This window comes from Branchiostoma belcheri, unplaced genomic scaffold (genome assembly GCF_001625305.1).
Source record: "Branchiostoma belcheri isolate BF01 breed outbred unplaced genomic scaffold, Haploidv18h27 scaffold92, whole genome shotgun sequence".
Taxonomy (NCBI): domain Eukaryota; kingdom Metazoa; phylum Chordata; class Leptocardii; order Amphioxiformes; family Branchiostomatidae; genus Branchiostoma; species Branchiostoma belcheri.
Genome location: NW_017804598.1, coordinates 212,665 through 234,681, shown reverse-complemented (window position 1 = coordinate 234,681; position 22,017 = coordinate 212,665). Strand labels below are relative to the sequence as shown.

General features: G+C 42.2%; 3 protein-coding genes across 3 annotated transcripts in view; all 3 read left to right on the top strand.

The window, feature by feature from the left end:
• Positions 1-3,406, top strand: part of LOC109488136 (retinol dehydrogenase 14-like) — a 3,565-nt gene extending 159 nt beyond the window's left edge. The window contains exons 2-6 of the mRNA XM_019792297.1: positions 6-96; positions 1,329-1,520; positions 1,979-2,257; positions 2,684-2,900; positions 3,198-3,406. Of these exons, the coding sequence (XP_019647856.1) occupies positions 6-96; positions 1,329-1,520; positions 1,979-2,257; positions 2,684-2,900; positions 3,198-3,297 (879 nt within the window). The 3' untranslated portion in view covers positions 3,298-3,406. The remainder of the gene's footprint in view (positions 1-5; positions 97-1,328; positions 1,521-1,978; positions 2,258-2,683; positions 2,901-3,197) is intronic.
• A 1,527-nt stretch (positions 3,407-4,933) lies between these two features.
• On the top strand, positions 4,934-13,767 carry LOC109488190 (retinol dehydrogenase 13-like). Its single transcript, XM_019792368.1, has 10 exons — positions 4,934-5,031; positions 6,044-6,184; positions 6,682-6,873; positions 7,359-7,637; positions 7,997-8,210; positions 8,636-8,731; positions 11,085-11,251; positions 11,734-12,012; positions 12,357-12,573; positions 13,016-13,767. Exons 1-10 carry the CDS (start codon positions 4,944-4,946, stop codon positions 13,113-13,115), a joined length of 1,773 nt encoding a protein of 590 aa, XP_019647927.1. The 5' UTR covers positions 4,934-4,943; the 3' UTR covers positions 13,116-13,767.
• Positions 13,768-14,687: 920 nt separating this feature from the next.
• The window catches only part of LOC109488189 (retinol dehydrogenase 13-like), an 11,608-nt gene continuing 4,278 nt past the window's right edge, over positions 14,688-22,017 (top strand). Inside the window, exons 1-9 of the mRNA XM_019792367.1 lie at positions 14,688-14,800; positions 15,108-15,251; positions 15,574-15,765; positions 15,896-16,177; positions 16,582-16,798; positions 17,168-17,260; positions 19,240-19,242; positions 21,154-21,320; positions 21,659-21,937. Of these exons, the coding sequence (XP_019647926.1) occupies positions 14,719-14,800; positions 15,108-15,251; positions 15,574-15,765; positions 15,896-16,177; positions 16,582-16,798; positions 17,168-17,260; positions 19,240-19,242; positions 21,154-21,320; positions 21,659-21,937 (1,459 nt within the window). The 5' untranslated portion in view covers positions 14,688-14,718. The remainder of the gene's footprint in view (positions 14,801-15,107; positions 15,252-15,573; positions 15,766-15,895; positions 16,178-16,581; positions 16,799-17,167; positions 17,261-19,239; positions 19,243-21,153; positions 21,321-21,658; positions 21,938-22,017) is intronic.

Sequence of the window (22,017 nt, the reverse complement as noted above, 5' to 3'; positions counted from 1 at the left end):
ATCAGAACGGAGAGAGACTCGATGGTAAGACTGCTATCGTCACAGGAGCCAATGCCGGCATTGGCAAGGAGACAGCTCGTGCTTTGGCAGCCAAAGGTATCGCATACATTCGCATATCACTTATATAAAATTTTAATATTGGTTCTGTCAGCTACCAAGGGGGGTCTGCTTGCCCTTTTGCGTAGAGCGTAATCAGCTCTTTTAATTCCACGTAATTCGCAGTGGGACCGCTCAGTAATCTAATGTAAATCGTATTGGGTGCATTCATTAGTGTAAAGTGAAGCCAGCTGCTGCCTTTCTGAATTTAGCGTAAAGCGTTGATATAAATACAGACGGACACACATGCAGGATCATTTGTAAGATAGGACGTCCTTGGTCCGATGTGAGATTCTTCAAAATCGCAGCGCCAGGTTTTCGTTTGTAAAGGGAAAGAGAGTCGAATGCAACAGGTGGTGTTAATAGTTAGTTTCCCGAGCGCCCTATAGCATTATATTAATGCCTTTTTGTTGCACGACATGTATATATTTGCCTACATACTGGCCAAGTAGCCTTTGCTTGCATAGCATTCTAATAGCTAGCTTTCAGACAAGGCGATTTATGAAATGTTTACTAAACAGAACTGGAACCCTTGAGACTAGGGTAACATATGGTGTATATTCATGATACAATTCGGGCACTGGCGCTTGATAACACTTGTAACAACGCTAACTGTCCAACATACGGGGCCAACTGGCCTGGCCAACATCGTGTCTTGTACCCGAAGAGATCTGCTTGAAGATTTCCGAAATCCCAGTTATCATATCGCGTCCGTCTCAGTGGGATATCATTAAAATGCATCTTCTTACCACTTTTATTATTGCTGCTGCCGTACTGTAGGTTAAGTTCATCAAAACTTGTTTACCGTTGTTATTTTCTGACGCATCTATAATACTGACAGCTAACAGTTAATGCTACATAGATCCATTAGAGCCGTTAGCTACGCATGTAAGATATTGACCATGATATCATGGTATAACCTTTTATGTAGAGCGTAATCAGAAGTTTTATCGTACGCAATTTGTAGATAGACCATTTCACTACAATTTACTGTACGGTGTAATCTGTGCGTTCTACCCATAGATATATAGCGTAATAGTGCCTGGATTTAGCTTTTGTATTTCAGCGTAGCCGTTGCTTTTTGTACGTAGACGCCACTCCCCCCTCATTGTCCCCACTTTCTGGCTAGTAACTACGTGTATGAAATATTAACATCTTACTATATAGGTTTGTTTTTTGGCTACTAGCCAAACTAAGCAATCACGACTTACCTATTTTACACGGGCCAACAGGAGCCCGGGTCATCCTAGCGTGCAGGGATACCTCTAAAGCGGAAACTGCTGCAAAAGACATCCGGGAAACTACCGGAAACGGAAATGTAGTCGTGGAGGAGTTGAACTTGGCGTCTCTCGCCTCCGTCCGCAAGTTCGCCGCGAGAATCAAGAAGAGAGAAACGAGCCTAGACGTTCTGATAAACAATGCAGGTTTGAAAGTTTTCATAAAACTATTTGTTTATATTTATTGCTATACCCTTGGTAGCGTAGAACAGGTTTATGTTCTTTTAATTATACACTGCTATATAATAGGCACAAAAAGTGTCCGATACGTACAAGTTGCAGGATCGCATAACTGTCTTAAACTCTCCCTTTTGTAAAATAAACAATGACGCTACGATTTATTTATGGTTCCTCTACCAAAAATACTGTAGAATAGATATACAGCAAACAACTCAAGGTTGTTTATACTTATCAAATGCATGGAATTTCGAAAGTATGTGACACAGTTTAAGCAATAAAGGGACGTCTCTACAATCAGCCACCTGGCTACAGCCATACTGGTCTTCCTTTCATATTCCATGGCATGTTCAACTTCAACTGTTCGCCATCTCAAAATCTTACAACAGATAGACATTTTCTATATAAACATTCATACCTCGTTCCAGCCGTGAGCGCTTGTCCCAAATGGGTGACGGAAGACGGTTTTGAGAGACAGTTCGCCACGAACCACCTGGGTCACTTCCTCCTCACCAACCTGCTGCTGGACCTGCTCAAGAAGTCTGCTCCCAGCCGGGTCGTCATCGTGTCCGCCGTCCTGTACAAGAGAGGGAAGATCGACTTTGACGACATCAATTCCGAGAAGTCGTACAGTCCGCACGGAGCGTACTGTCAGTCCAAGTTAGCGAACGTGCTGTTCATGAGAGAGTTGGCCAGGAGACTGGAAGGTAGGAAAAAGTCAGCATTTTCTTCAATGGATATACATTCAAAACGCTATATTTTTGACAGTATTTTCTCTATGAATATGCGTTCAAAACGCTCTGTTTTAGCGACGTCTCATGACCAGAGGCATTTCATATAAATATTACAAATACGTCATGTAGCAATAATTTTCAAGACGGCTGATAACAACTGTCGAAATCGAAGACTCCAAAGGGCGGAAAACACGTATACAGTATTTCTTACCCTCTCCGATGTTACTAGAATTTCCAACAACTGTTGGGGGGGGGGGCAAAATGTGGGCATTTTTTAGTTGATTCAAAACCAGAATCTTTCTTTTTTTGCAAATCAGAAAAAAATTAAGAGATGAATCCGAAAACCAACAAATTCAATTGGTGTGGCCTTAGCTTTATTTTGAATTTGACGACTGTTAGGTACTGGTGTCACGGCCAACGCCCTGCACCCGGGAGTCGTGGACACTGAGCTGTCCCGTAACTTCTCCACCACGCTGGGCTGGATCATGCTGCTGCTCGGTCCCTTCTTCACGGCCTGGGTCTACCTGTTCGCCAAGACCGCCAAACAGGGCGCGGAGACCAGCGTACACCTGGCCGTGGACAAGGAACTGGAGACCACGTCTGGTGTCTACTTCAGGTGAGGTTGTTTTACGACTTTACGTTTGTTTTACGGTAAAGTAGTTAATACTAGGTCATGCATGTGATTGAATACTTCGTGATAACGATGGCATTGATTTTCGTGGCTTCTCTTACTCCCTATTCTTTAGAATCATTACTTTAAAAAAAGAGACACTCCGTTCACTTTTTTGGTTGTATTTCACACTGCAAAGACCACAAAAAGAGTAAATAGATAAACGTTTGCAGGGGTACAAGACTGCGGCAGACTGGCGACCGTGTATGTTATCTTATTTTCTTCCTTGTACTTTCCCTGTAGTGACTGCAAGCCAAATGAATTAGCTCCTGTCGGTAAGGATGACGCAACGGCCAAGAAACTCTGGCAGATCAGTGAAGAAATGGTCGGGCTTAGCGGCTAACCTACTGGAGGATTGGGATAGTTGATGGACATATACACGTATGATATACATACGTGAGTGGAAAACCAAAGAAACCTGATATAAAATATGTAAGAAAGTGTTGCTACATCAAAAAAAATGTCCGACTCGGTGATATCATGGTCTAATGTCGCTACTCTAGTGGCAGAAACATTAGTGGTCATACAAGCTGTGAATTCTTTCAATAGACCGTTCCTGAATATCTGACAATGTTAGCAGTTCAACCAATGATAGCGTGGCAATTAGCGTTTCGACCAATGGGAGCGGCTGGATGTCTGTCAAAATATTTGCACCGGTAGGTTATGAGGAGGTGGGCGGGGTTGTAGGATCGGTCAACAGCCATTGAAAGATTAATCTATAGCAGACAGATAGGTAGTTGCAACGGTTCACATACACTTTATCACATTATATCCGCGCTATGCACTTCAGGTCGGTCTGTTGTCTAGAAAGTCTAGCCATCTAGCTCCTGAGATGACCGCCGTATTAGAGATGATTACATGTGCATGTAATCATCTCTAATGTTATGTTACGAATCCGATACGTTATGATACAACCTACATCCACATTTTACAAGCCCTTTGAGGCTATATGTCAGTTATCTATTTCCCATGTTTACTTCTTTTTATCGACACTGCCTTTTGTGGACCAATTGTACATGTAACTTTTATATGTAATAAATTTTCCTTGTTATCGAACCGGCGTTCAAACAAAAGTATCAATCTCACCCCAATCGTAGATATATACATGTAGTTATGGTTTATTCAAATCCAAAGCGATTAGATAAGTTACTCGAGACACCCAGGTGATGAAATGCACAAGAAAACATTTACTGGCTCAGGCAACAGGATAGATTCTGAAAACTGTCAATGACTCACGGTGAAAAATATTAGATGCTACTTAAAACATCTGGACAGTTTTCATAACTGTTTTCTTGTGTATCATTGGAGAACTTGTTGACAGAAGAAGAACCGCTTGCTTGATATCTTTATACAAAATTGCTCATGGACATATCAACATTCAAACAGAACAATATCTCCAACCTGCCCATAAGCGCACCAGAGGAAGTCATGAATATAAATATCAAGTAATACCTGCCAAAACAGACTGTTTTAGATTTTCTTTTTTTTTTCCACAAACAATAAAAGAGTGGAATAAGCTGCCGGGACAGTTAGTACAAGCCCAGACAATGGAGGCCTTTAAGGCCGGACTCCTGGCCGCGCAGCCATAGTCCGTCGTAACCCCCCCCTCTCAGTGATACCCCAGTAGGGGTCTTTAGAGAGTAACAAGAAGAAGAAGAAGTTGTTGCAGCAAGTCTTCCAAGTTGTTTGCATAAGTCTACATATGACAGAAAACTTATTTTACTACCAGTCTTACGTAGGGATATAGGTATGGATTCGATACAAACATCCTCAAAGGCGTTCCATAGTCATTATGGTTATATTATGTGTTATTTTCCAAACACTATCTTTTGCTTCAAAAGATTATTTATTCTGATGTGCATCTCTGTGATATTTGCACACCATAGTTAGGACTTACGGTCCACACGCTGAAAGGATGATACGCACACGTACATGAGGTTATTGCAGGTCGTTGTACTATGACCGTTAAAGGTGAGAGGGACAACAAAGATGGCGTCCAATTATTTTGAACTGACTGGTAACATCGTCGACTTCACCCGGGCCCACTGTACCCTGGTGTTGTCTGCTGTCGCCGGAGGTGAGTACTTCTGACATCTTTGGAGATAATGTCTTGAAGAGGACATTCTGTAGACTGACTTGACGTTTCGTGGCGTAATGTTAGCCTTGTATTTGTAGAGCCTTCTACGTGACCGAGCGTTTCCTCGCATATTATAGTTTATACATATTGTTAGTGAAAAAGAAGGTTCCCAATTAAGACTGCACTGTGCACATACACAGTGTAATGCATTTTGCGTGATATGTTAGAATGAAGGACAAAGAGGCGTAAAAAAAGGGGGTTTAGGCATGTATAGAGCATGGTCTGACACGTTTAGTTTACGTCTCGGTGTAGGGCTTTAACTCTGACACTGGGCATGCACAGTAATAACGTGAACTATCTCGATATTAAACATAATTAGTTTCTTCACTGTTTTTATGAAAGTAGACTAGTGTCTTAGAATTATTAGAAATTAGCAATAGTTGAACTTCCATACATGTACAAGTTGCCATAATGATTCCGACTTTTTATCCGCTTCAATTGTCGTGCAATAATAATAATAATAAATAAGCTTCAATATGCTCGGAAACTAGAAATAGAAATGCTTTTGAATTTTTAAGTGCAAACGTATTAGCCGATACAACATTATATGTGTAATGTTGAACCATTAATATTGACGATAAAATTTGCTTTGATTATTTGAGGAATTTAATCTACCGTTTTATTAGTCTGGAGCGGTATGTTTCATTAATACAGAATCGGTATAACTAAGTCATGAGGCCCATCCCACTTAACTGCATTGTTGCGTTTTGCGGCAAGGTCGTCCGTTACCTATAGTTTCGACATCGTATCTTTTCCGCTTTGCTTTGCAATGCAAAAGACAAATGTAGAATAATTTCGCAAAACTGTGAGAGTACATACAGTATTCTGCGCGCAACAATCAAAAACCATTGTGTGCCGTTTGCGTCTTTTTCGTGATTACTTTTGACGCTCATCTTTGCGAGATTTTCATTTTGTTAATTTGTTTGACCTAATCTCAAGTTATTTTTTGCAGGCATTGGCCTGTACTTTCTGAGGAAGTACTGTGCGGGTGGTGTGTGTCGTAGTCCCGCCAGACTGGATGGCAAAACCGTCATCATCACAGGAGCCAACACGGGCATCGGGAAGGAGACAGCACGTGATTTGGCCGCTAGAGGTACTCATAATATGCATAATGCGCAGTGTCAAAGGTGACCCCCCCCCTCGAAATGTAAACCCTGAACACCTTTGACATCGTTGTTGTTAATCGTTTGCATGTGCATATGCCATAAAGCACTTCCCCTGTCAATCTCCACACTAGTGTGTGCACTCTACATGACGACAGACGAAAACAATATTTCACACGAAAGAATGACCAACGATAACACCCACTGCTACGTTGTACTCTTCTCTATCATATGGAACTATGCCATGTATTCTTTCAAGTCATTCCTTTCAAAAGTGTACATAACAAGAAAAAAACAAACAATTTTTTTCAGAAGGATGACCAACGATACCGATAATAACAAAAAATTCAACCATGGACCCAATCTCCGAGCAGATGTAAAGATTCGGATCATCTTCAACGTTTTGCGTCTGTTTAACTTTTATGCATGAATCTTACTGATGGCATTGGCAAATTGTAATTAAATGTTCCTTCCTTTCATGAAAAAGGAGCCCGGGTGATCCTGGCCTGCAGAGATCTCACCAAAGCGGAAACTGCAGCATCCGAGATCCGAAAATCTACCGGAAACGGAAATGTCGTCATCGAACAGCTCGACCTGGCCTCCCTCGCCTCGGTCCGAACGTTCGCGACGATCATCAACGAGAGAGAGCCGAAAGTAAACATCCTCATCAACAATGCAGGTGTGTGGACGATTTGACTCCAAGCGCTAAGAACATAAAAAACATACATATTGCTACAAAATATATATGAAAGATAAAGAATTAATTTTGACCCTCTATATCTTCCACGCCGTAAAAACAATGCTCTTACACTACAGGGGACTAATATACATGTAAATGCTCATACAACGTTGGAGTCCATAACTTATGAAAATAGAACTGATGAGCAGATGAAATAAGTATTATACAACAAAATCTATGATCATGACTAGGGCAATGAAGTTTTTAGAGATCCAGGTAATGAGGTCTATACCAAGGTGATAGTTACTCAAGCAGCCGCATACATTTTACTCTACCTTCTGTCAGTGACTGCTCCCTGAAACGTCTGATCGTTTTCAGCAGCTGCGACCGAAAAGGTCTGGCCGTTTTCAAAATCTACCCAGTCGTTCGAATACCTATATCTTAACCTTTTCATATTTTTTTCTTTATACGCAACGTCGTTTTAGGAGTCGCTGCGTGCCCACAATGGAAGACCGAAGACGGTTTTGAGCTGCAGTTCGGCACAAACCACCTGGGTCACTTCCTCCTCACCAACCTGCTGCTGGACAAACTCAAGAACTCCGCGCCCAGCCGGGTCGTCATCGTGTCTGCCCTGGCGCATGTGTGGGGAAAGATCGACTTTGACGACATCAATTCAGAAACGTCGTACAGTCCTATTGGATCGTACTGTCAGTCCAAGTTAGCGAACGTGCTGTTCATGAGAGAGTTGGCCAGGAGACTTGAAGGTAGGGAAAAAGCTAACATTTTAATTTCTCTGCTAGGGTTCAAACGTTATATTTTTTTGTTATGCTTGTCTCGTGGTCAGAGGTTGAAAAAATACTTTTCTAACTTAGCAACATTCTTATACGTTTGAGAACACATGTGTCTCACATCCGATACAAATTCCCAAAAACAACAAACAACAACAAACATACGTTTGAGAACACATGTGTCTCACATCTTGTATGTAAATTCTTAGATACAATAACAAACAGGCATCATCATCATGGTCACCACATGTCAGTAGCTGCATGAACTGACGTGGGCCGTCATTGTTCTCCATTGATAAACAACAGACGTCAGTGTTGCCCTGTTAATCCTTCAGGAACTGGCGTGACGGTCAACGCCCTCCATCCCGGCGTCATGCACACAGAGATAGGTCGACACTTTTTCACCACGTTTGGCTGGGCGGCTCTTCCGATGATTCCCTTTGCTGCCGTCTACTACCTGTTCTGGAAGAGCGTGAAGCAGGGCGCACAGACCACCATACACCTGGCCGTGGACAGGGAACTTGAAACGACGTCAGGGCTGTATTTCAGGTCAGTCATAACTTATACATAACCACCGCCGCCATGTTGGTGATGCGATTGATTCAACATGGCCACCGCCCATCTGCCTTCTTGCCACTTGTTCGTAGTTGGCCGTGTCTAAATGCACAGTTTATACATACATATGTACAATCTACATGTACGAAATACATTTCTATGACGTTTAACAAAAGGTAAGTTAAGGTAAGGAAAGGCTAACAAAAGGAAAGGTAAAGGTGAATTTAATCAACTTCATACCTATGTACGTACGTTATAGTTACATGACCGTAATTAAACTTTTCTAAATTCCTCTCTAATTGTTAATGAAATAAACCCCTTTCCTCAGTCTGAATCTGAATGACATCAACTACGTTAAATTAGATGAACTATGATATCGTACGTTCAAACCGTCATTTGACATCTGACGTCTGTTTCAGTGACTGCCTGCCCTGTGACGTGTCTCCTCTGGCGAAGGACGAGGCGACCGCGAGAAGACTCTGGCGGCTCAGTGAAGAGATGGTGGGGCTGAAGGAGTGACGCAGTCAAAGGTCCCGTTCCACTCTGTGCAGAGCGTAGGGATGGTGCTCATCTCCATTTCTGTAGCCCTTTTCAACACAGTTGTGCAAGCACTACAGCAGGGGGGTTAGCCCACTGGCAGTGTTATGTGTTTGACCTTCCCATACTCTTTCTCATAGATGCATGCTGAATGATAAGCAGAGGACGCAGTATGTACCATTTTCAGGTCTTTCGTAGGATGACCCGGCGCGGCTTGGTTCTGGTTTGTACTCACGACCGGTTAGAAAGCGAGCACTCTACCGGATTGAGCTATTTTACCTTAAAAATAAAATAGATAGTGGAAGATTTATACTAAAACATGTATAAGCATGAAAGTTCATTTGAGTTGGTAGAATACATTATTAGAAACTTTAAACTCTTCTCCTACTCAAAGAATTACGGGGCGGGGACGATATCGACTTCCGACCAACTTTGACAATTACTGACGTTAGTGGACATTTAACTATTGACAGGATCTTCCTGTCACAGTGGGAAAATTGTTCTATTGACAGGATGATAATAGTGCATTTTTCTGTTATTGACAGGATGATCCTGTCAATAGTGCAGGTTTTTCCGCTATTGACAGGATGGTCCTGTCAATAGCCTTAGGCTTAATCTATAGCAGACAGATAGATATTTGCATACATGTATGTACATATAGAGAGTAACATTACTAGTATATCCACCCTATGCTTTACCTGTCGGTTTGTTAACGTCACTATGTCTCAGCACCCTTCCTCAACCAAGTGCCAAGCAAGGCCATCTAGCTTCTGGCTGATCACCGTAAGATGATCACGTGCATTTATTATGAATCCGATACGTTATGATACAACTTACATCCACATTTGATAAGCCCGGCCCTGTGAGACAAAATATCAGTTATCTATTTCCCACGTTTACTGTTATGGACCACATGTATATGAAATAAATTGTCAAAAGATGACTTGATTCTGACGCCCATCCCTCGGATATTTGTACACCATAGTAAAGGACTTTGCAGTCCACACACAGAAATAATTTTCGATACGTTCATCAGGTTATTGCAGATCGTTGCACTATGACCATTAAATGTGAAAGGGACAACAAAGATGGCGTTCAATTATTTTGAACTGACGAATAGCATGGTCGATTTCACCCGGGCCCACTGTGCCCTGATGTTGTCTGCTGTCGCCGGAGGTGAGTTCTTGTGACATCTTTGGAGCACATATATGACATCAAGAGGATATCATATAGACTTGAAGTTTTGTAGCGTTACGTTAATCTTGTATTTGTAGCCATACTGGGTCTGCCTGCCTTGTACGTGACCGAGATTTCCATTGGCCTGGTTACCGAACCGAATCTAGCTGCCGAGTCTCTTTCGACCTCTCCGCAAATATGTAGAAACGTTTACGTATACGCTGGTTGTTGCAGATTGTCGTGTTGTTAATTTGACCTAAAATTGTAAGTTTAAATTGTAGCAATTGTATCAAACCCAGTCGTCCAGGGAGTTTTCGCCGTGGCCTGAGCGCGCCACGCCCGCGTCGAGCGCGTTTGGTATCTCGCCCTGCAGCCAGACATGCTAGAGTAGTGCGGAGCGGCGAAAACTCCCTGGGGATGGATTGTGTTACGGAGGGCTAGTTGTCTAGCGAGCCGACTAGAATGGCCAAGCCCCGCGGTCATCTGGCATCCAGGGTAGGAGTTAATCAACCAGACGTATTAAGTACGCACAAAAGTATATTTGTGTGATTGCTTTGGACTCTCTTTGTTCAAAGATTTTCAATTTGTTTGCCCGATGACGTAGGCGTTGGCCTGTACTTTCTGAGGAAGTACTGTGCGGGTGGTGTGTGTCGTAGTCCCGCCAGACTGGATGGCAAAACCATCATCATCACAGGAGCCAACACGGGCATCGGGAAGGAGACAGCACGTGACCTGGCCGCCAGAGGTACAGCCGATGTCATCAAATAATTTCTTTGACATTGTCGTTAACTTTGACCAAGGTGATGGAAGCTCCTTGCTTTGACACGCCAGGGAGCATAGCTATTCTTCCTTCCCTATTAAACTATGCACTGTGTTTCCTCAAAGTATTTCTTATACAATTTGACGACATGACGACAGAGGAAAACAAATTTTGAGTCAAAAAGATGACCAACGATAACACGATACAACAGAAATTCAATCAGAATGTGTTCAGTCACCCAATCTCCATTTCAAAGAAAAACAAGGATCCGCACCTAAAGTTTAAGCTTCTTTTATAACATTTAGTACTCTTCTATGTAAGCATCTGGCCGTTTGCGTTAAGAAAGGTTTTCAACCTTCCTTAAAAAAAGGAGCCCGGGTGATCCTGGCCTGCAGAGATCTCACCAAAGCGGAAACGGCAGCATCCGTGATTCGAAAATCTACCGGAAACGGAAATGTCGTCATCGAACAGCTCGACCTGGCCTCCCTCGCCTCGGTCCGAACGTTCGCGACGATCATCAACGAGAGAGAGCCAAAAGTAAACATCCTCATCAACAATGCAGGTGTGTGGACGATTTGACTACAATTAAGGGCAGGAACACATATATATACACTATAACGTTGACATAACATATATGAAAAGTGAAGAATTTAACCCCTCACCTACTTCTAAATCATTAAAGCAATGCTCTTGACAACAATGGACTAAATGTTTATGTATATATTTGTACTTGTACTTACTGTTGGAGTCTATAACTTATGAAAATAGTTACCATAGCAGATGAAATATGTATTTTGCAGGCCATGGTCATGACTATAAAATGACTGTTAGACATCCAATGTGGTACCAAAATTAACGTAACAGTTACTCAGGCAACTGCATAAATTTTAGTCTACGTTTTTTTTTCAGTGACTGCTACCTGAAACGTCTGACCGTTTTCAAAATCTGTGCATTTGCTTGAGTAACTGTTTTCCTCGGTAAAGCCAGTAAAGCCATGGTTACTTATTATATTTTGATCTTTACGTTAATTCGAATTCGTTTTAGGAGTCGGTGCGACCCCAAAGTGGGTAACAGAAGACGGTTTTGTTCTGCAGTTCGGCACGAACCACCTGGGTCACTTCCTCCTCACCAACCTGCTGCTGGACAAACTCAAGAACTCCGCGCCCAGCCGGGTCGTCATCGTGTCTAGCGTGATGCACGAGTGGGGAAAGATTGATTTTGATGATATCAGTTACGAGAAGTCGTACAGTCCTATTGGATCGTACTGTCAGTCCAAGTTAGCGAATGTGCTGTTCATGAGAGAGTTGGCCAGGAGACTGAAAGGTAGGAAAAACATAATTTTCTTTTTAAAATTAAACGGTCAGATATTTTTTCGATGCATCAGAGGTGGAAGGTTTATTAAAGTATTTCAATCTTTCTGATTATATTTTGTAACCATTGCATAGTTTTAACATCATTATATGTGTGTTAGCAACATTGTTCAAGAACGTTTGCAAATATATTATTTTCTTACATCTTGAAAATCTGGAAATAAAAAAAATGAACAACAACACACAGGCATCATAATCATGTTCAACGCATGTCAGTAACTGCATGAACTGAGGTGTGCCACCATTGTGCTCCACTGATAAACAATAGACGTCAATATCGCCCTGTTAATCCTTCAGGAACTGGTGTGACGGTCAACGCGCTCCATCCTGGCTGGACACGCACGGAGTTAGCTCGGCACTTGGCCACCACATTCGGCTGGGCATCTCTGCCGATGGTTCCAGTTGCTGCCATCTTTTGTTACATGTTTTGGAAGAACGCGAAACAGGGCGCACAAACCACCATACACCTGGTCGTGGACAAGGAACTTGAAACGACGTCAGGGATGTATTTCAGGTCAGTCTTTACCTTATGCGTCACAACTTATAAATAACCATAACTACCGCCGCCATGTTGGTGATGTGATTGATCCAAGATGGCCACCGCGCTTCTGCTTTCTCACCGCTTCTACATGAATATCTGTAGTAGTGCGCTATATCTGAATATACTGTTTATACATACAGTAGACACGTATCCTATTCTTTTCTTTAAATGTTAACAAATAAAAGGGTAGGTAAAGGTAAATTTGGTAAACTTCATGCCGTTGTACTTGCATTGATATGCATTATAGTCCGTTCATAAACACCATTCAGCGTATTTCAAACAGTTCAATATGGTTCTATTCACTCGCTGTTTTGCAGTTCCTACTTCTGAGTTAGATCGACTACTCTACCATGAATTAGATCAAATATGACATCGTACGTTTAAATCGTCATTTGACATCTGACCTCTGTTTCAGTGACTGCCTGCCCTGTGACGTGTCTCCTCTTGCGAAGGACGAGGCGACCGCGAGAAGACTCTGGCGGCTCAGTGAAGAGATGGTGGGGCTGACGGAGTGACGCAGTCAAAGGACCCGTTCTGCCGTTCCACTCTGTGCAGAGGGGTGCCCATCTCCGTTTCTGTAGCCCTTTGGCCACACAGTTGTGCAAGCACTACAGCAGGGGGCTATCCCACCGGCAGTGTGTTTGACTTTCCCACACTCTTTCTAGTAGATGCTGAGTGCTAAGCACTACCCAATTGAGCTATAGCTATTGCACCGGAAACAGTCACCTTACACCTTAAAATATATAGTGGATGATTCATACAACAACATAAGCATGAAAGTTCATTTGAGCCGGTAGAACACATTATGAGAATCTTTAAACTGTTCTCCAACTCAAAGAATTACTTACGGGGGACGAAATCGACTTCCGATCAAATTTGACCCATTATTGACGTCACACATGAATGAAACCATAGGAATCGGGTTAGAAAGCTATGCGTTATAATTTCTCTGTAGTGACTACAAGCCAAATAAAGCTTCTGTCGGTAAGGATGACGCAACGGCCAAGAAACTCTGGTAGATCAGTGAAGAAATGGTAGGGCTCAGCGGCTAACCTACCGGAGGATTGAGACAGTTGATGAACATGCATAAGTGAGTGAAAACCAAGAAAGTTGATATAAATTATGGAAACTTAAGAAAGTGTTGCTACATACATAAAAACCTGTTTAAAAAAACAGTTTCAAAATCTTGTCAATTACATGTGTATCAACTGTTGTTGCAGCAGGTTTTCCAAATTGATCACATAAGTCTACATATTCTTTTCAAACACTTACTTCAAATATGACTTTATTCTGAGGCCCATCCCTCGGATATTGAAAATTTCTTTGGGTCAGTATCTTTTGTCGTCCGCACGGTCGTTAACCCTTGGACTATTGACCCCAGCGTTTTTACAACAGAACAAGATGGCGGAATCTGGTACTGGTGGGATGGAAGCACAACAGTCATGTATCGTCACAGTTACAGGGATTCTTGTGGGAGGTAAGATGTTAATTCTTTAAAATTTTAAATGATGATGCATAATATATCATTCTAAGCCATAACAGCGTTGCCCCTCTAACGTTATATAACCCCGTCACTGCAGTAAGATCAATCGATCACACATATCATAATTTATAGGGGTCATTCCATATTTGGCCACACCAAGTAAATTTTATGGATGACGTCCGCGCGCGCATTGATTTTGGCCTGTTCCTAGAAAAAACCCAAGAAATTCCGCTTCCTGTAACTATGACCAAAGAGTCACGTCAGTGCCGCAAATCGTCAGATTGACGTGAAGCCCGTAACGCGAAAACAGGACAGGACGACAACTGCTGTTCCACCTGATTTATTGCTGTTTTGATGATGAATAAAAGACTTCTGGCTTGTTACACTGTGTAACCTCATTCAATTTGTGTCCTAACATTTGTCGTCTCTTAGTAAATTTCTAATCTAGGCATCTTGTTTTTAGGGCCCTTCTTGTTTTTTTCTTGCCCTCTCGCATTAGATTTAGGGTCTCCAAAGGACGTCATCCATAAAATTTACTTGGTGTGGCCTTTTCAGAATTTTAGCTGAGTCATTCCTGGCGCACACGCATAGACAGGAACAGAAATCCATGAGGAGGGTTTATACTTGTTACGGGTATGCTGGTTCTACATGTATGTCACGGTCCTAAAGAAAATGATTGTTCTCTATTTAACATCATTAAGTACAGTAACGGAAGAGGTATGTACAGAACTTTTGCAAGCCAGGATTTGATAGAACCTCTTTTCATTGTTAAAAATAATTCTAGGCGTGTCCAGTGATGGCCACATACCCGAAAGGGCCAGTGTGCTACGCCGGATTTAATCGCGAGCATACAGGTTCAGTTCACAAATGCAAATACCAAAAGCAAACATCTGGCTGGGCAGCTTACAAACAACGCATTCACCACAGTAACAGGTCAGTCATTGAATATGCTACAACATTACCCGTTAAAAAAACACTCGTGTCAGAACTGTAATGAGATAGATACTTCTGCATTGATCTACAGTAGTAGCCGGAGTGGTGCTTGTGAGGAAGTACTTCGGCGGAGGTGTGTGCCGCAGTAACGCACGGCTGGACGGGAAGACAGTCGTCATCACCGGGGCGAACACAGGCATCGGCAAGGAGACGGCGAGGGACATCGCCAGGAGAGGTAGGGTGAATACAAAATAGTACGTAATGAATTGCAGTCTGTCATTTACGTTTCCCACTATACAAGTCCTTAATGAAAGCTCTAGCTATTCAGTTATCTATTTTTTTGTTGAGATAAGTATTTCCATCCAAACACGTGCTAAGAACCTTTACCTGTGTTAACAAATCGTGTTTTTACTAGTAAGAGAATCAATACAACCTCTTACTGGTGAAAAAATGAGTTAACACCCCAACCAGACCACACATTTTGTTTGGTTGCAGTGAAGAAATATATATGAAAATTGATATGCATATGCATATTTGTTGTTTTCTGTTAAAAAAAGGTGCCCGAGTGATCCTTGCCTGTAGGGACCTGACCAAAGCTGAGGCTACTGCTGCAGAGATTCGCAGGGACACCGGAAACGGAAATGTCGTCATGGAGAAGTTAGACCTGGCCTCGATGAAGTCTGTTCGAGAGTTCGCACTCAAGGTCAACGCCACAGAGTCTCGACTGGACATTCTCATCAACAACGCTGGTTAGTACTCAACGGTTAGGAGAGAGGGACATAATTCGAAAATAAAGGTTAGAGTTGAATAAAGTTGTTCTATCTGTATTTAACCCACCATAATGCATTGACAATATTTTTGTCAACCCTACATTGACAGGAATCATGACTTGCCCACAATGGAAGACCGAAGACGGTTTTGAGATGCAGTTCGGCACGAACCACCTGGGTCACTTCCTCCTCACCAACCTGCTGCTGGACAAACTCAAGAACTCCGCTCCCAGCCGGGTCGTGACGGTGTCCTCCAACGCTCACATGCGGGGCGGGAAAATCCACTTTGATGACATCAACTTGGAGAAGACGTACACCCCATACAGTGCCTATGGACAGAGCAAGCTGGCCAATATACTGTTTACTACGGAGCTGGATCGACGGTTGAAAGGTGAGAATAAACCAACTTGAGCTTTATTCCACAACATTTGTAACAGATATGATGTACAAGTTGGTGAACAGTACTATATATCAACACTATTCTATTTATAGTGAACAAGCATTAAATACTAAAGTAATTGTACAATAATTGGAATGCACAGGAGGCGTTGTGAGACGTTGCGAGTGTTTTCGTTCACGGTCCGTATCAAAGAAACAATAGTTGACGTCCCTGCATTTTTCTGATTCTTTTTTGAGCTGTAGGCACCTAAAAGTAGTTATCTGAGACGGCCAAAAGATATTGAAATGTCCAAAAACGTTTTACTGTTATGCACATAGGGACACCGAGATGGCGACCTGTACACAGCGATGGATTTCAGATGCATTTTAACTCAACTTTTGCCTTGTCCATAACAGGAACTGGAGTGACGGCCTACAGTCTCCACCCAGGCGTCATTGCCACCGAACTAGCACGCCATATGGATGTGTCATTTGGCCTGGGGTTCACTCTTCTGAAACCTGTCCTTCGGGCCTTTATGCTCCTGTTTGGGAAGAGGCCCCAACAGGGCGCCCAAACCACCATCCACTGTGCGGTGTCAGAGGGTCTGGAAGAGTTTTCTGGACAATACTTTGCGTGAGTGCCGATGTCCAATTTAGTTCTTTCATCTTGTCTAGTGATATAAGATTCAGAAAGAAGCCAACAAATGCCATCCCAATTTCCTGCATTGGCAGACAAGAAGACTACTCTCGTCTTAACACCACAGAACCCACACATTACAGAACAAGTAGGTTCTTTCGTTTTCCAATGTCTCGAAAAAAGTAGTCAAACCCAAGAACAAGTTATATTCTAGAGCTATCTTTTAGAGTAGAATTGTCACATTTTGTATGAATTTTGTATGCCAGTGCACTTGGCCTTGGACAAGAATGTGCAATTAACTTTCCTTTCTTATTAATAACAACTGGAAATTACAGAAACTGATTATGTTTCATTCTGTTTCTGTAGGGACTGCGCTCCGAAAAAGCCCAGCAAGGAGGCACAAGATGACCAAACTGCGAGGAGGCTCTGGGAGCTTAGCGAAGAAATGGTCGGACTGAAGTGAAATGCGATAGGTTTTGCCTACAGGTCAACTCTGATATATCCATATCTCTGGCAAAATATCAATCTCCTCGTGAATCTACAATAGATTTCAGCCCATACTCAACAAAACTGTGACGAGTTGTCAATAGTCATGTATATAAGACAATATGCATAAACATTCCCATGCGTAAAATGATATCACTCAAAACAAGGTTCTATTATAAAAGAGGTGGATTTAACTAATTTGATTAGCATTAAGCAGGCGTTCCTTTGATTTCTTATGCATTCTTACTTCACGATAATAAAAAAGGTAAAACCCAAGATTATATATGATTCCATGATGGGCCTTCGTTGAAGTCATCAGTATAAGTTTGAAAAGTTTTCACGGGCCGCTGGTCCTGAACACAATGACAACAATAATCACAACGATTCACGTGTCGTCATGCCAAGACTCCATATGTTAGCTACTGAGCACAGGAGACGCGTGATACCTGTGTCCAAGTCGATATAGTCTGCCTATAACCTCTTAATTTTAAACTTATCATAATGGCACACATTACAAGATGTAACGTTAGAGAAGTTAATTAAAACTTCGAGTGGTACTCGCTTATTCAATTTGCCGGTGCCTTGCTGCCTCCAATACTGACTGTGGACTACACTTTTATATATATATATGATATTGATACCTATCTCATACTAGCCACCCACTTTTGTATTAGATTAGCCTTATGAAAATGTAGTTGACATGTACTTACTTAAGTTAGTAGATGCCATAGTTTGTACACTGTACAATTGTTGCACAATAAAGTTATGAAGTGTTGACCGAATGGACGTTAACCTCTGGAATGCAGTACTCTGTTTTGGCTGCCAGTGTTACTCAATCTAGCGGAACAAGATGGCGGCGAGTGGAGGTATGATGGAAACACTGCAGGCGAACTCTGCTGTTGTTATCGGAGTAGTTCTGGGAGGTAAGATCATCGGACGGTGCAAACAGTTGATATTACATTAGTATTTTGTATTTTTGATCTATTCCTTTTCGGTGCTGTTGCCTTATAACAGCTACCCTAACACACAGATGGCGGTATTGGATTTTACATGGGGGGCCCCATGCAAGGTTTTCGCTGGTGGTTCGCTTTGATTAGATGAAACTTCGCTAACCCTCATAGCTTAAAGTTTGTAAAGCGATGGAATGTTTAAAGAACGTTTTCACCATTGTTGATGAACAAATAAAACTCGCATTCCGACATGGAAGACGTCTACGTTTGATTAGACCAGGTAACCGTTGAAATTGGTGACTAATAGACTGGTAATATTTTATAGGTGCTTTTCTTGTGGTACTACGTGTTTAGATTTTTTAATACGTAGTACGTGTAAACCGCGATATAATCTATGCCATCTATGTTTTGTTTCGTGTCAGCAATGTTATAACCCCATGTCGAAAACACCGGCATTATCACACAACGTACAGAGGTAAAAGAAAAACAAGGAATCAGCAATGCACCTGGAAGCACCTGGACCAGTTAGTCTAGTATGCAAATGACGGTGAAAGGTCATTCCTCCTGGTTGACCTATATTCCCTTCCCTCAGCGCATCAATGTGCATTTGGTTCGTACAGAATAAGAGCACACTGTCATCAATTCGCATGCCTAAAGGAAAAGAAAATTAAAAGAAAATTATAAGCATGAATTGTGAATCTGCATGGACTATCGAATTGAATTTACAATTCAATACTGAACACTAGTGGGACTTTTTTTGCATTAAACTCGGCCTGCCAATATAAAGAAATATTAGATATTAAAATACATGAATATTTCCAATTTTATATAGTATATTTGTGAGGAAGACTTTTTGTTGCAATTTTTTTTCATTCGTACAAGTACAATCCATGATGATGAGTGGCCAATGAAATAGACTTTACACATGATAAGTTGCTCCACGGGGAAACTGACCTATCCTGCATCTATCTACTCTGCAGTAGCCGGAGTGGTGCTTGTGAGGAAGTACTTCGGCGGAGGTGTGTGCCGCAGTAACGCACGGCTGGACGGGAAGACAGTCGTCATCACCGGGGCGAACACAGGCATCGGCAAGGAGACGGCGAGGGACATCGCCAGGAGGGGTAGGGCGTATGGATTATACTAAATAGTACCTTTCTATTGACAGAAAACAATTGATTCAGCCTAAATAGTTGTAAAAGAACACTGCTTCAAGACCGGAATGGCCATTAATTCAATCATTTGAAAAAAAAAGAACACTGCTGTATTACCCCTTTAAGGTATCATGTCCAGTCAAGCTTAATGATCTCACATTTTATGACCGCATCATTACTAGTATCAAATAACTGAACAGTATTATTACTCCGTGAAGGAGGTCAGGACCTCCGGACGGAGTGTTGTAATCGGCTGATTTTTCATGTTCGCAGTCAAAACACTGGGTTCTCTTTGTGTAATCGGCACGCAATTTTATACGCCGTCTGCGGGCATGCCCGTGTTGATGCACGAATGTGTATTTTTGCCGTTGCTGCTTTCGCGGTCAATGTAATATCGCAGACGCACCCCTACAATTACGAGGCGAATTGGAATGGTCCAGAAAAACGCGTTGTTTGGAATAGCAGTGGGGTTCAAAAAAGTTCATGCAGATACGGGGTGGTTTTTATAAGTGGTTCCAGATGTTTTTGCCCATGGTTAAGAGATGCCAAGTTTTTTGGAAGATGTTCGCAGCCAAAACGCATTCTTCCGTACGTCGCATTTCTGTGTAATTTCCCATGTGGTGTTGCATTATGTCCGGGATGATGCACGTCTTTTTATTTTTACCGTAGCTGTTTTTGATATTGGAGTAAATGCTTATTTTCGAAACATCCCCATTTCTTTGAAATGGTTTCGTCCGTTTATGCAACTGTTACTGCGCTAATGACGACCAGTCGCGCTGTCCTGATACACCGCGACTGTGCGAGTGTTCCCTGTAGACAGTCCCGGGAGTCATTTTTTTTGCACATTCCAGGAGCCAAACCAAAATACGTTCATGAACCGAGTCCAAAAAACCGAAACGTGAAAATCGGATGATCGGACCTGATGTACATTTCTCTTTCTATAGATTGTACACACAATACACACATCTTTAGATAATCTGGCCATGGCAGGTTAAAAAAAAAGTAACCCTGAATCATACTAGATTAGCGTAAATGCATGTTAATGCGTTCAAAACAAGAAAAAAATTGTTTCCGGGTATTAATCTCTTGAATCACGGCGCTGAATATTGACGCAAAAATATTTCGGGCATCGCGCGCCCTTCCCGCGTCACGTGTAGGCATCTCGCATCTCTGATTGGTTGTTGCGTCTTAAGATGACTGAGCCGACGCGCGTTTTAACAATTTTTCTTTGTTCGATTTATCACACTTCACAGAGAATTGTCGCCAATGGCTACTTCTTTTTGTTGCAATATATAATACTTCACGGAGAATTGTCGCCTATGGCTTCTTGTTTTTTCTGCAGATGTTTTTCTTTCCATTTTGAAGCACATACGTTCTTCATTATAATTTTAGTAAGATATTACTAATGTCTAGTAATTGTATAGTTTAATTAAGATATTACTGTAATTTCTCCTGGTTAGGTGTACTTAGCTTCTAACAGCATAAACGTACAATAAAGGTTTTTCATTCATTATTAAAAAAAAACTGTGTCCAAGATCTACCCCATTAAACGATATTTTAAAGATTGGAAATAAGTGAAAGAACTTGTCTGAGGTCTTTTAGGCATTCTCATCTTAGTTTTCTACGGACGGAGGGAGCTATGTTATCTACTCCTAATAGGCAGGTGCAGTGCACGTACCTTTAAAGTTACTTTCATGACTAAGCAATCAATAGTGAGTTTACTTCTTCTCAATACAAAAGGTGCCCGAGTGATCCTTGCCTGTAGGGACCTGGCCAAAGCTGAGTCTGCTGCTGAAGCGATTCGTAAGGACACCGGAAACGGAAATGTCGTCGTAGAGAAGCTGGACCTGGCCTCGCTGAAGTCCGTCCGGGAGTTCGCAGCCAAGGCCAACGGCACGGAGTCTCGACTGGACATTCTCATCAACAATGCTGGTTAGTTTTGAGTGGTTGGATACAGTATCATAACATGGCGTATGGGGAGTCTGGGCCTCACAAGCAATTGTGCAATCACTACAGCGGGCATGCTCTGAAATTTGGGTGTAAGAGAACAGTCGTCAACCTCAATTATATATATCGGTGCTAGGTTCTACAACAATGTAATGTAGCCATAGATGGTTTTCTTTATTACAATACACATGATCATACATGAATAGTCCATACATGAATAGTCCTGCAGAAATATTTCAAGACTGGGGATCTGAGATTTGAGCCAAAAGCTCATATCATGTTTATTTTCATGTGACGTGTTTGTCTTTTGTACAATACTTCAGGAATCATGACTTGCCCACAATGGAAGACCGAAGACGGTTTTGAGATGCAGTTCGGCACGAACCACCTGGGTCACTTCCTCCTCACCAACCTGCTGCTGGACAAACTCAAGAACTCCGCTCCCAGCCGGGTCGTCAATGTCGCCTCTTCGGCGCACTATGGAGGGCACATCCACTTTGATGACATCAACCTGGAGAAGAGTTACGGACCAATCAAGGCCTACTGTCAGAGCAAGCTGGCCAACGTGCTGTTTACCAAAGAACTGGATCGAAGAATGAAAGGTTCGTACGATCATTGTGGCTAATATTTGATAGATTGAACCGTTCCTTTCCGCACTCTGCCTCATCTTCTCATGTCTGAA